At 40.0% G+C, this 12,303-nt stretch overlaps 1 protein-coding gene across 1 annotated transcript in view; it reads right to left on the reverse strand.

Moving 5' to 3' along the window:
• Nucleotides 1-2,652: 2,652 nt before the first annotated feature.
• The window catches only part of SCAF11 (SR-related CTD associated factor 11), a 580,274-nt gene continuing 570,623 nt past the window's right edge, over nt 2,653-12,303 (reverse strand). Inside the window, exon 17 of the mRNA XM_030217091.1 lies at nt 2,653-3,435. Within this exon, the coding sequence (XP_030072951.1) occupies nt 3,319-3,435 (117 nt within the window). The 3' untranslated portion in view covers nt 2,653-3,318. The remainder of the gene's footprint in view (nt 3,436-12,303) is intronic.

The raw sequence follows: 12,303 nt of genomic DNA on the forward strand, positions 1-12,303 counted from the left end.
GGGCCTGAGTGGGGGACCTATCCTGAGTGGTAGGTAGGGATGAGAAGGGTGTGTGGACCTGTGGGAGGGGGGCTTAGAGGGAAATTTGGAATTTTTTTTTTAATGCAGGCCCTGGCCGATACCTGGGGCCCACATAACTGTCTTATGCATGAGCTCTGGTGGCCACAGCTATCTCAATTAGGCCCAGATGTTCAATGCCTAGACATGCTAAATATTGGTTGGCCAGTGTTCAAGGTCTTCCACTTAAACTTGTTGACTCCTTTAAATATCTAGGAGTTAAGTCTCCTCCATTTGTTACATCCTCATTTTTAGCCATACGTTATTGACCAAATTCTATAAATAATGTGCAAATAGTTGAGGGCCTGCCTAAGTTTGAGTGCCATCACGTACACATGAATTCCATAAAGGGCACAGAACATCCACCCCAGGTGGGATTTCACCAGGAACACAGCACCAAAACTCTGCAGTTGGCACTCCATAACGTCTACTCTTTCTTTGATCAATATAATTCTGTTATTCTTGTCTCTTTAGATCTTTCCTCTTCCTTGGCTTGGAGCACACACTATTCAACAGCTGTCTTCATTTAATTGGTATATCCAACACTGTTCTCCCCTGGTTTTGCAGATATTTTTCTGTTTGTACATTTCAATTATCTCACTGAGTCCCTCTCACCTACTTTTCCCGTGACATCTGGAATCATCAAGGCTCAATCTCTTTTCAATATTTTCCTCTCCCCTCTTCTCACAATTATTAAGGACCAACGATACACACAATACTTTTATGTGGATGATATTCAAATTCTCTGTCGAGTTTCCAACCCATCCTCAGCCAGCAATATTCTTAAAACCTCTCTCTCTCATGTTTCCAACTGGCTGAAAGCGAACCTTTGCCCCTAATCCCCACACCCATCTCCCCTCCTTGGCCCTTCAAGGATGGCCTCTCACTACCTTATGTTGGTTAGTTCTCTGAAAATCCTGGGTGTCATTTTTGATAGTAAACATTCTTTCAAACCTCAAATTGAGACTTTTGTTCATACATCCTTCTTTGCACTTCATTGAATCTGATCTGTTTGTTCTCACTTTTCTTCTAGAAACATGATGGCAGATAAGGGCCAAATAGCCCATTCAGTCTTCATTGCATGCAATCTGTTCTTTTTTTCTTCTAGAAACATGACTGCAGATAAGGGTCAAATGGCCCATTCAGTCTGCCCATCCTCAGTAACCACTAACTCCTCCTAAGAGATCCCACACGCTTGCCTCACACTTTCTTAAATTCTGACACAGGCCTTGTCTCCACTACCTCCACTGGGAGGCCATTCCACACATCCACCACACTTCATCCTATGCCTTCTCATTCCAGAGTTTTCCTTCATTTGAAAAAGGCTCACCTTTTATTAATGCCACTGAGGTATTTAAATGCCCATCATATCCCCTCTCTCCCAGTGTATACATGTTGTTTTATGACCAATTTTGTGGCTGCCCTCTGGACCGACTCCATCCTGTTTATATCTTTCTAGAGGTGCAGTCTCCAGAATTGCACACAGTGCTCTAAATGGGACCTCAGCAGAGACTATCACCTCTTTTTTCCTGCTGGTCATCCCTCTCCTTCTAGCCTTCTGGCTTTGACCGTCACCTTTTCTACCTGTCTGGCCACCTTAAGATCATCACACAATCACCCCCAAGTCCTGCTTTTAAAATAAAAGTATTACATATCTATAGTAGTTCAGTTTTGTGGTTCTAGAAAAATTAAGCCCATGTAGAAATTCACCCTTGGTGAGTATTGAATTAAACTAAACTGATATTTATCATATTACATGGCATATTCCAGTTGAACTAGTTTTATTAAGAACAATAGTACATACTGTAGACTTGAAAAGCTATTTTTTTTAAACTCAGAATTTAAAATAGGTGTCATAATCAAGGACTTAACTAATGGTCACACGAGCAGAAAAATACCCCAAAGATCAGGTTGGTACGTTTTTGGGCAGCTTTAAAAAAATGTTTTAATACCGTGTTTCCCCGAAAATAAGACACTGTCTTATATTAATTTTTGCCCCCAAAAATGCGCTAGGTCTTATTTTCAGGGGCTTATTTTTCAGGGAAACATCGGGGGTTGGATCGGGGTTGGCCCGCCCGCCCTCCGTCGCTCCCGAAACTAACCTTAAACGCCTCCTTTCACCTTCGGAGCAGCAGGGTAGGCCACTCTTTCCTGCCATGTCCCGCCCTCGCCTGATGTAACATCTGCGAGGGCGGGGCACGGAAGGAAGGAGAGGTCTGCCCTGCTGCTGCGAAAGTGAAAGGAGGCGTTTAAGGTTAGTTCCAGGAGCGACGGAGGGTGGGTGGAGGGGGGCCCAGCGATCTCAGGTGGGGGGGGGGGGCCTTGCTTTCAAACAAAAATTTGCTAGGTCTTACTTTCGGGGGAGGCCTTATATCTACCAATTCAGGAAAACCTCTACTAGGTCTTATTTTCAGGGGATGTCTTACTTTCGGGGAAACAGGGTAGAAGTAAGCATTGAGTGTCACTACTTGAAACAAACCTGCCATGGGAATATAAAGCTTTGGTTCCCAGCGATACTAAACATTCCAGTATGAAATACGATACACATCCTAACAATTAAAATGTAAAATAAGAAAAAAGCATCACTAAAACAAAAACAAGCAGCAGGATATTTATTTGAAGTTACAACAGGTGTCATGACCACATTTTCTTAAATGGTTTTGGACACTGAATCTTGCTGTTGTATTGTTAATATGTAAATTTTGTCTTCTAAACACTTTTTCTATTCAGATAAAGTTCATTTTTAAACATTTTTATCCAATGTGCCCAGTTTAATACTAGAAAAAACGATCAAGGCAGTACATAATTTTACCTTTACTACAATTAAGGGGAAATCATAGACAGAAAATATTTTAAGAAATAGCTTTAACTTTATGGATTACATGTACTGTACACAGCTGTTCCAAAACTGTATTTGGACAGACTTTACTAACTTTAATCACTCTATGTTTCAAATCGAAATTCTGTACATCTCCTAGTATCCACACAATTGAACACACCTAACAAAACGCACTCTCCTTTAAACCTTTCATTCTTGTAAGCATTTTTGTTTTGGAAAAGGGATAAAGAAGCCGCAGCATAAATGTAATTTTATTCAAACAAAACATATGCTACATTGAAAAATAATTTTATCAAAGCTTGATTCCAATCATAGTTGTGTAGAAGTTTCTTTTAATGGTATATACTGAAATTGCACTTGGCAGACATGATTATATTGTGAGTCCTAGTTTGTTTATTTTGTTTTCCTCCAGTAGAGATGGGTTATTCTGCATTTTTCTTTAGGATTCCCTTCCGGGAATGCTTGTATTTGTCTACATAGGCTTTCACCAGATTTGCCACTTTAGCTGAATCCACTTCTCCACTCTTGCTGTGACAAACCTAAGTTTGAAGAAAAATAAGCATTATATTTAATTTAGAGCAAATACAATGCTCCAAATTCCATTTCAGCAATATTACTATACATGTTAAAATCTATGTCAAACATCAGGTCTTACAAAATAAAGTCTTGCAAATACAGGAAAGAGTTTTTTTCTTTATCCCTAAATTTTCTTTTTAAGCTAAGCTGAAGTAACCTTGAGATCACTTTCATGTCCTTAGGTAATCAGAGCACAAATAACTTTACATATATTTCATATTTGTAATAAACAAGTTAATTCAAACTGACAGATTATTATATTATTTCACATCTTTTTCAGTAGTATTCCAAACCTGATAACTTTTTATGTTAAGTAACTAAGTAGTACTACTATACAAAAAAAACTAAAACCTGTTATGCAGGAAAAACAATTACAGAAAGATATAATCCTTATAAGCAGGTATCATCATCTAACAGAGCCCAAGGTTGGAGTGGTTCTTACTAGCTATCAAAGCTATAGAGTTTTCGAGAGTGCTCTTCTAAGCATGTGCAGGAGTTCCCATGTTGGTATCTCTACGTGTGGCCACGTCAGCTCAGTATGAAATTCAGTTAAAGAGAAGCCAACTCTTTGTGGAAAGTTTTTTTCCTCTCATCCTCAACACATGTGCATAGACACAGTGGTTGTAAGTGTGCAGAAGAGATTCACAAAATGTTTAGTTTGAGAACGGAGGTATTGTGAATCGGATATAATTTTGAACTACGAAAGTTTTCTGAGGACTGATATCTTGCTGTCTTTGGAGAACATTTCTTACAGGTAAGCAAATTTGCTTTCTCAAAGTACAAGCATGATAACTGTCTTCACAAGTGGGAATTCTTCGCTACAGGCTGTTTTTTAAATGAAAATGAGAAAAAAAGCAAACAAATATGAAAGGCAAGAAAACATGTTTTTGATGGTAACAAGCCATTTTTTTTTGTTACATTTGTACCCCGCGCTTTCCCATTCATGGCAGGCTCAATGCGGCTTACATGGGGCAATGGAGGGTTAAGTGACTTGCCCAGAGTCACAAGGCCTGTGCCTGAAGTGGGAACTGAACTCAGTTCCCCAGGACCAAAGTCCACCACCCTAACCACTAGACCACTCCTCCACTCCTTTTTTTTGGGTTCTAATGAAGGATACCAGGAAATAATAAAAAATAACGGACCTAATGGAGGATGGAATTGGATTTTAACCCTCAAACACACCTTGCAGGACAGATCACCAAATCATACTGACATGTAAGGAGCCTTTCTCCAGGCAGTAATGGGATATGAATATGTGAAAGGAACTCCACACTGCAGCCCTGCAGATCTCTTCCATGGAGTCTGATCTTTGGTGGGTCATCAGTGCTGCCATGGCTCTGACACTATAAGCCTCGACATACTCATCCAAAGTCAGAACATCCCGGGCATAACAGAAAGAGATGCAATGGGATCAAACAAAACGTTTGGTGCATTTTCTAAATGCATTAATCCATTTCAGATAGAAGCCAATGGTTCTTTTGCAACTGGACTTGTGAAAGGCATGTCCAATTTTGTGGACATGTGAACTGGGAAAATATGTCAGAAAGATGACCAATTGGTTAATGTCAAGTCCACTACCACTTTACACAGTAACTTAGCATGTGATCAAGTTACAAAAGGTTAACCTCTTCAAGTTAAACCTTTGCTAGTTTTTCCTTAAAGAATCAAAGACCCTAGATCATATTTTATTCCTGTGTGTTAATGTTCAATCCTTCTGGCAAAAAGCATGGCAAACAGTTAAAACGTTTTTCATTTATAACTGGAACGTTCATATATTTTTTTTTACTTTAATTCTTTATTATTTGAAACACAAATACAGATCAAACAGTATTAAAGGCTAAGAATGAAAATACAAAGCAATAAAGCATGCTTACCAATCATCCCTCTAAGCAAAAACAACCAAATAGGTGCCACATCAAAAACTATATAAAACAGATTCCCAAACCTTTACAGTCACCCCATCCCTCAGTTCCCCCCCCCCCCCCCCCCCCCCGCCACTCTCTCTTGTAACAAAATAGCCAATATTGAACCCATGCCATAAGTAGGAATGTTTTTCTTTTATTATTTGGAAATCTCTAACCCTTACAGAAGAGCTATTGAACCTCTAATCCTTACACAAAAACTACCAATATTAAATAAATTTTGTTAGTACTTTTTGGTAGAACTCCGTATGAGTGTTAAATAAATATGAAATCAGTACGGCAAAAAAAGAGTAAGTTACATGCAAGACTTTCTCAACATTTGGAATACAGTGCTGCTAGGGAGGAGAAAGGCCACCTTATTTTTTGTACATTAGTATTGCTATACTAGGAAAGACCAAAGGTCCATCAAGCCCAGCATCCTGTTTCCAACAGTGGCCAATCCAGGTCACAAATACCTGGCAAGATCCCAAAAAAGCACAAAACATTCTGTACTGCTTATCCCAGCAATAGTGGATTTTCCCCAAGTCCATTTAATAATGGTCTATCGATTTTTCCTTTAGGAAGCTGTCCAAACCTTTTTTAAACTCTGCTAAGCTAACCGCCTTTACCACATTCGCTGCAACAAATGCCAGAGTTTAATTACATATTGAGTGAAGAAACATTTTCTCCGATTCGCTTTAAATTTACTACATTGTAGCTTCATTGCATGCCCCCTAGTCCTAGTATTTTTGGAAAGCATAAACAGACACTTCACATCTACCCGTTCAACTCCACTCATTATTTTATAGACCTCTATGATATCTCCCCTCAGCTGCCTTTTCTCCAAGCTGAAGAGCCCTAGCCGCTTCAGCCTTTCCTCATAAGGAAGTCATCCCATCCCCTTTATCATTTTCGTCATCCTTCTCTGCACCTTTTCTAATTCCACTATATCTTTTTTGAGATGCAGCGACCAGAATTTAACACAATATTCGAGGTGCGGTCGCACCATGGAGCGATACAAAGGCATTATATAACATCCTCATTTTTGTTTTCCATTCCTTTCCTAATAATATCTAACATTCTACTTGCTTTCTTAGCTGCAGCAGCACACTGAGCAGAAGGTTTCAACGTACCATCAACGACGACACCTAGATCCCTTTCTTGGTCGGTGACTCCTAACGTGGAACCTTGCATGACGTAGCTATATTTCGGGTTCCTCTTTCCCACATGCATCACTTTGCACTTGCTCATATTAAACGTCATCTGCCATTTAGACGCCCAGTCTCGTAAGGTCCTCTTGTAATTTTTCACAATCCTCCCGCGATTTAACAACTTTGAATAACTTTGTGTCATTAGCAAATTTAATTACCTCACTAGTTACTCCCATCTCTAGGTCATTTATAAATATGTTAAAAAGCAGCGGTCCCTGCACAGACCCCTGGGGAACACCACTAACTACCCTTCTCCATTGAGAATACTGACCATTTAACCCTACTCTCTGTTTTCTATCTTTTAACCAGTTTTTAATCCACAATAGAACACTACCTCCTATCCCATGACTCTCCAACTCTGGAGTCTTTCATGAGGTACTTTGTCAAACGCCTTCTGAAAATCCAGATACAAAATATCAACCAGCTCACCTTTATCCACATGTTTGTTCACCCCTTCAAAGAAATGTAGTAGATTGGTGAGGCAAGATTTCCCTTCACTAATTCCATGTTGACTTTGTCTCATTAATCCATGCTTTTGAATATGCTCTGTAATTTTGTTCTTAATAATAGTCTCTACTATTTTGCCCAGCACCGACGTCAGACTCACCGGTCTATAATTTCCCGGATCTCCTCTGGAACCTTTTGTAAAAATCAGCGTTACATTGGCCACCCTCCAATCTTCCGGTACCATGCTCGATTTTAAGGATAAATTACATATTACTAACAATAGCTCCGCAAGCTCATTTTTCAGTTCTATCAGTACTCTGGGATGAATACCATCCGGTCCAGGAGATTTGCTACTCTTCAGTTTGTAGAACTGCCCCATTACATCCTCCAGGTTTACAGAGAATTCTTTAAGTTTCTCTGACTCGTCAGCTTCGAATACCATTTCCGGCGTCGGTATCCCACTCAAATCTTCCTTGGTGAAAACCGAAGCAAACAATTTAATCTTTCTGCTACGGCTTTGTCTTCTCTGATCGCCCCTTTTACTCTTCAGTCATCTAGTGGTCCAACCGATTCTTTTGCTGGCTTCCTGCTTTTAATATACCTAAAACATTTTTTACTGTGTTTTTGCCTCCAACGCAATCTTTTTTTCGAAGTCCCTGTTAGCCTTCCTTATCAGCGCTTTGCATTTGACTTGACATTTCTTATGCTGTTTCTTATTATTTTCAGTCGGTTCCTTCTTCCATTTTCTGAAGGATTTTCTTTTAGCTCTAATAGCTTCCTTCACCTCACTTTTTAACCACGCCACCTGGAGAAAGAGCATCACCTTGAAGAGGCAGGAACTGATCCTGTAGCCAGGACCTGCCGTCCAGGGGATGCAATATTCTCTTGCACTGAGGATGTGTCTCCAGGGCTTCTGCCCAGAAAGAAAGGGTTAGGATGACCATTTTAGTTGGAGGTTCAATCATTAAGAATGTAGCTAGCTGAGTGGCTGGTAATGTAAGGATCACTTGGTCACTTGCCTGTCTGGTGTGAAGGTGGCAGATCTCATGTGTTACCTAGATAAGATTTTACACAGTGCTGGGGAGGAGCTGGCTGTCTTGGTATATGTAGACATCAACGACATAGGAAAATTTGGGATGGGAGGTTCTAGAAACCAAAGTTAAGCTCTTAGGTAGAAAGCTAAAATCCAGAATCTCCAGGGTAGCATTTTCAGAAGTGCTTCCCATTCCATGCGCAGGACCAAAGAGACAGGCAAAGCTCAGGAATCTCAATGCATGGATGAGACGATGGTGAAGGGAGGGTTTTAGATTTGTTAACAAATGGGCAATATTCTGGGGAAGGGGGAGCCAACTCTGGAAGGATGGGCTCCACCTTAACCAGACTGCTGGTATCAACATTTAAAAAGGACAAAAATGACAAAGGGGATGGAATGACTTCCCTATGAAGAAAGGCTAAAGTGGCTAGGGCACTTCAGCTTGGAGAGGAGATGGCTGAGAGGAGATACGATACAGGTCTATAAAACAAGTGGAATGGAATGGGTGGACGTGAATCACTTGTTTACTCTTTCCAAAAATACTAGGACTAGGGGGCATGTGATGAAGCTACAAAGTAGTAAATTTAAATCAAATCGGTGAAAATATTTCTTCACTCAATGTGTAATTAAACTCTGGAATTCGTGGCCAGAGAATATGGTAAAAGCAGTTAGGAGGGTTTCAAAAATGTTTGGATAACTTCTTAAAAGAAAAGTCCATTAACAATTATTAAGATGGACTTAGGAAAAATCCATTGCTTGTTTTGAGGATAAGAAGAATAAAATATATTGTACTGTTTTGGGATCTTGCCATATACTTGTAACCTGGACAACACCTATGTCTTAATAAGAAACAAGTTGGCTTACCTAAGCCAGGTCACAGCAGCTAAACACTTTCAGTAAAGGCATAGACTTGTGCTTCAGTTCTTCCTTTCCTGGGCCTCCTTAACCTTAGCCTGGCCCTGTCTTTTAACTCCCAGGTACTGACTCCGCCCCTCCCTGCTCACTTCCTCCTGGGGAGGTATCAGTGCTCTTAAGGTGGCCCATGCTAGTTAGAGAGGGACTTTTCTTAAGGGTGAGGGGCAGTGTTATATATAACCCCCTCATAATCCCATTTATTCTTCTAATGTTTAATGCTAGATTCACTATAGGTTTCCTTCTCCATGCAAAAAGGTAATTATCTGCCCACTGATTAAAAAGTCTAATCTTCATTCCACTATTATCTACAAATTCTGTCTGCAATTTGCTCTTTAATTCCATAATTCCAAAGTTCTCAAAAACGTCATTTAACAAACTAGGCAACACAATAATAATGGGTGATTTCAATTACCCCGATATTGACTGGGTAAATGCAACATCAAGGACTGCTTTATGGAGCAGCTGTTACAGGAGCAGACAAGAGAAGGAAACATTCTAGACCTCCTCCTTAGTGGAGCGCATGATCTGGTGCGGGAGGTAATGTTGATGGGGCCGCTTGATAACAGTGATCATAATATCATCAGATTTGATATTAGCTTTGGAGTAAGTATACACAGGAAATCCAATACATTAGTGTCCAACTTTCAAACAGGAGACTATGATAAAATGAAAAGAATGGAGAAAAAAAAAACGTAGAGCAGCGGCTGTGAGGGTCAAAAATTTACATCAGGCATGGATGTTGTTCAAAAATACCATCCTGGAAGCCAAGGTCAAATATATTCTGTGTATTAAAAAAGGAGGGAGGAAGACCAAACGACAGCCTGCATGGTTACAAAGTGAGGTGAAGGAAGCTATTAGAGCTAAAAGAAAATCCTTCAGAAAATGGAAGAAGGAGGTGGGACAAGGCGGAGTTCTGCCCATAACCAGGCAAGATGGCGGATTAGAGCGGAAGCGTGAGAGAGAGCTCCGACTTCACAGGGAAACCCTCTGGCGAGTTATTCCTATCCCAGGCTATGGGAAAGAGGAAGGGGAAGCCCAGGGGAACGTCCTCCTCGGTACCTGGAACTACTCCCGCTCCCCGGCAGCTAACCCTGGAGCAAGTCGGTATTCTCCCACAAACCATGCAACTACCCACCTCGGATCGACCCGCGGATGTTTCTCTGGGTCACAGCGAAGGAGCGGTCTCGTTGAGCCCGCTCGAAAACACAGCACCTCCGCGACCCGGAAGTAGCTTTTTCTCCGAGGCAGGAACGCCTCGTTCGACTCCCGGAGAGGAGAATAACCAAGCGTCCCTAGGAGGTACCTCGGCGATATCTGTCCCGGCAGAAGGAACAACGGAAAGTTGGAGGGATTATACCACCTCGACCCCCACGCTTGCGGGAACAGCTACTATTCAAGGTTCGGAGTTGAGAAAACCGGCTGTTGTCACTTTGGACTCCCTATGGGACGTGCTTCAGGGAATGAATTCTCTACTAATGAAGGTAACTAATTCCTTTACTAAAGAAATCTCCGATTTAAAACAATCTCAGCAGAACTTATTGGAGAAAATTCAAGTTCAAGATAATCAAGTTAACAATTTAAAGGCTGAAATCTCTGTTCTGCAGTCGTTCTCAGGAGAGGTTTCTAAAGATAGAGATATATTGAAGAGAAAAATAGAATACTTGGATAACCAGGGGAGAAAAAATAACTTACGGCTTATAAATTTTCCTAAAGCCCCTTTGACTTCACCTATAGATATGCTGCGTAGATATTTTCAGGAAATACTTAAAATTCCAGCAGAGGCTTTTCCACCTATTAATAAGGCCTATTACTTAACTGGGATTAAGAAACCGGACCCCCTGGCTGCCCAAAATCACCTTGAAAATTTAACAGCTCTTTTGGAGAATTCACTGGACACTGTGACGGAGAGGACAACCCTTTTGATATCATTTGCGATAGAACTTGATAGAAACAATATTTTCAAACTATATTTCAAACATTTAAATGAGAAATTTCTTGGAGAACAAGTTCGTATATATCCAGATTTAAATAAAGAAACTCAATTGCGGAGACGAGAATTTATGAGATTGAGACCTAGAGTTATCGCTTTAGGTGCTCTATTTGTTTTAAAATTTCCATGTCGTTGCATTATATCTATTGACTCTGTAATATATATGTTTCTTGATCCCCACAAAATGAAGGTCTTTATTGATTCTAGAGAAAGTAGAGAAATTCAACCTTGAATGTTCAATAGGTTTGACACGCTGATATTCGGCTGTGGGTATTTGCATGATACCGCTCTTTAGACTATTGTTGTATTTTCTTTTTTCTTTTTCCTTGTTTCTTGCCTGGTATATTGTGGTCTAAATGTATCTTGGATTATTTCATGATTTGCAATATTATGTTATTTTTTATTTCCTTTTTTCCGACATTTAAGTTATATGACTAAATGTATTATAAAATTCAATAAAATAAAATTAATAAAAAAAAAAAAAAAGAAAATGGAAGAAGGAACCAACTGAAAATAATAAGAAACAGCATAAGAAATGTCAAGTCAAATGCACAGCGCTGATAACGAAGGCAAAGAGGAACTTTGAAAAAAGATTGCGTTGGAGGCAAAAACACATAGTAAAAAATGTTTTAGGTATATTAAAAGAAGCCAGCAAACGAATCGGTTGGACCGCTAGATGACTCAGGGCTAAAAGGGACAATCAGGGAAGACAAAGCTGTAGTGGAGAGATTAAATGAATTCTTTGCTTCGGTCTTCACCAAGGAAGATTTGGGAGACATATCGGTGCCAGAAATGGTATTCAAAGCTGACGAGTCAGAGAAACTGAATGAAATCTCTATAACCCTAGAGGATGTAATGGGGCAACTTGACAAATTGAAGAGTAGCAAATCTCCTGGACCAGATGGAATTCATCACAGGGTACTGATAGAATTGAAAAATGAACTTGCGGAACTATTATTAGTAATATGTAATTTATCTTTAAAATCGAGTGTGGTACCGGAAGATTGGAGGGTGGACAATGTAACGCTGATTTTTTAAAAAGGTTCCAGAGGGGATCCAAGAATTATAGACCGGTGAGCCTGACGTCGGTTCCGGGCAACATGGTAGAGCCTATTATAAAGAACAAAATTACAGAGCATATTCAAAAGCATGGATTAATGAGACAAAGTCAACATGGATTTAGTGAAGGGAAATCTTGCCTCACCAATCTATTATATTTCTTTGAAGGGGTGAACAAACATATGGATAAAGGTGAGATGGTTGATATTGTGTATCTGGATTTTCAAAAGGCTTTTTTCACAAAATACCTCATGAAAGAGTCCAGAAAAAATTGG

The sequence above is a fragment of the Microcaecilia unicolor genome, chromosome 10, assembly GCF_901765095.1.
Source record: "Microcaecilia unicolor chromosome 10, aMicUni1.1, whole genome shotgun sequence".
NCBI classification, from domain to species: domain Eukaryota; kingdom Metazoa; phylum Chordata; class Amphibia; order Gymnophiona; family Siphonopidae; genus Microcaecilia; species Microcaecilia unicolor.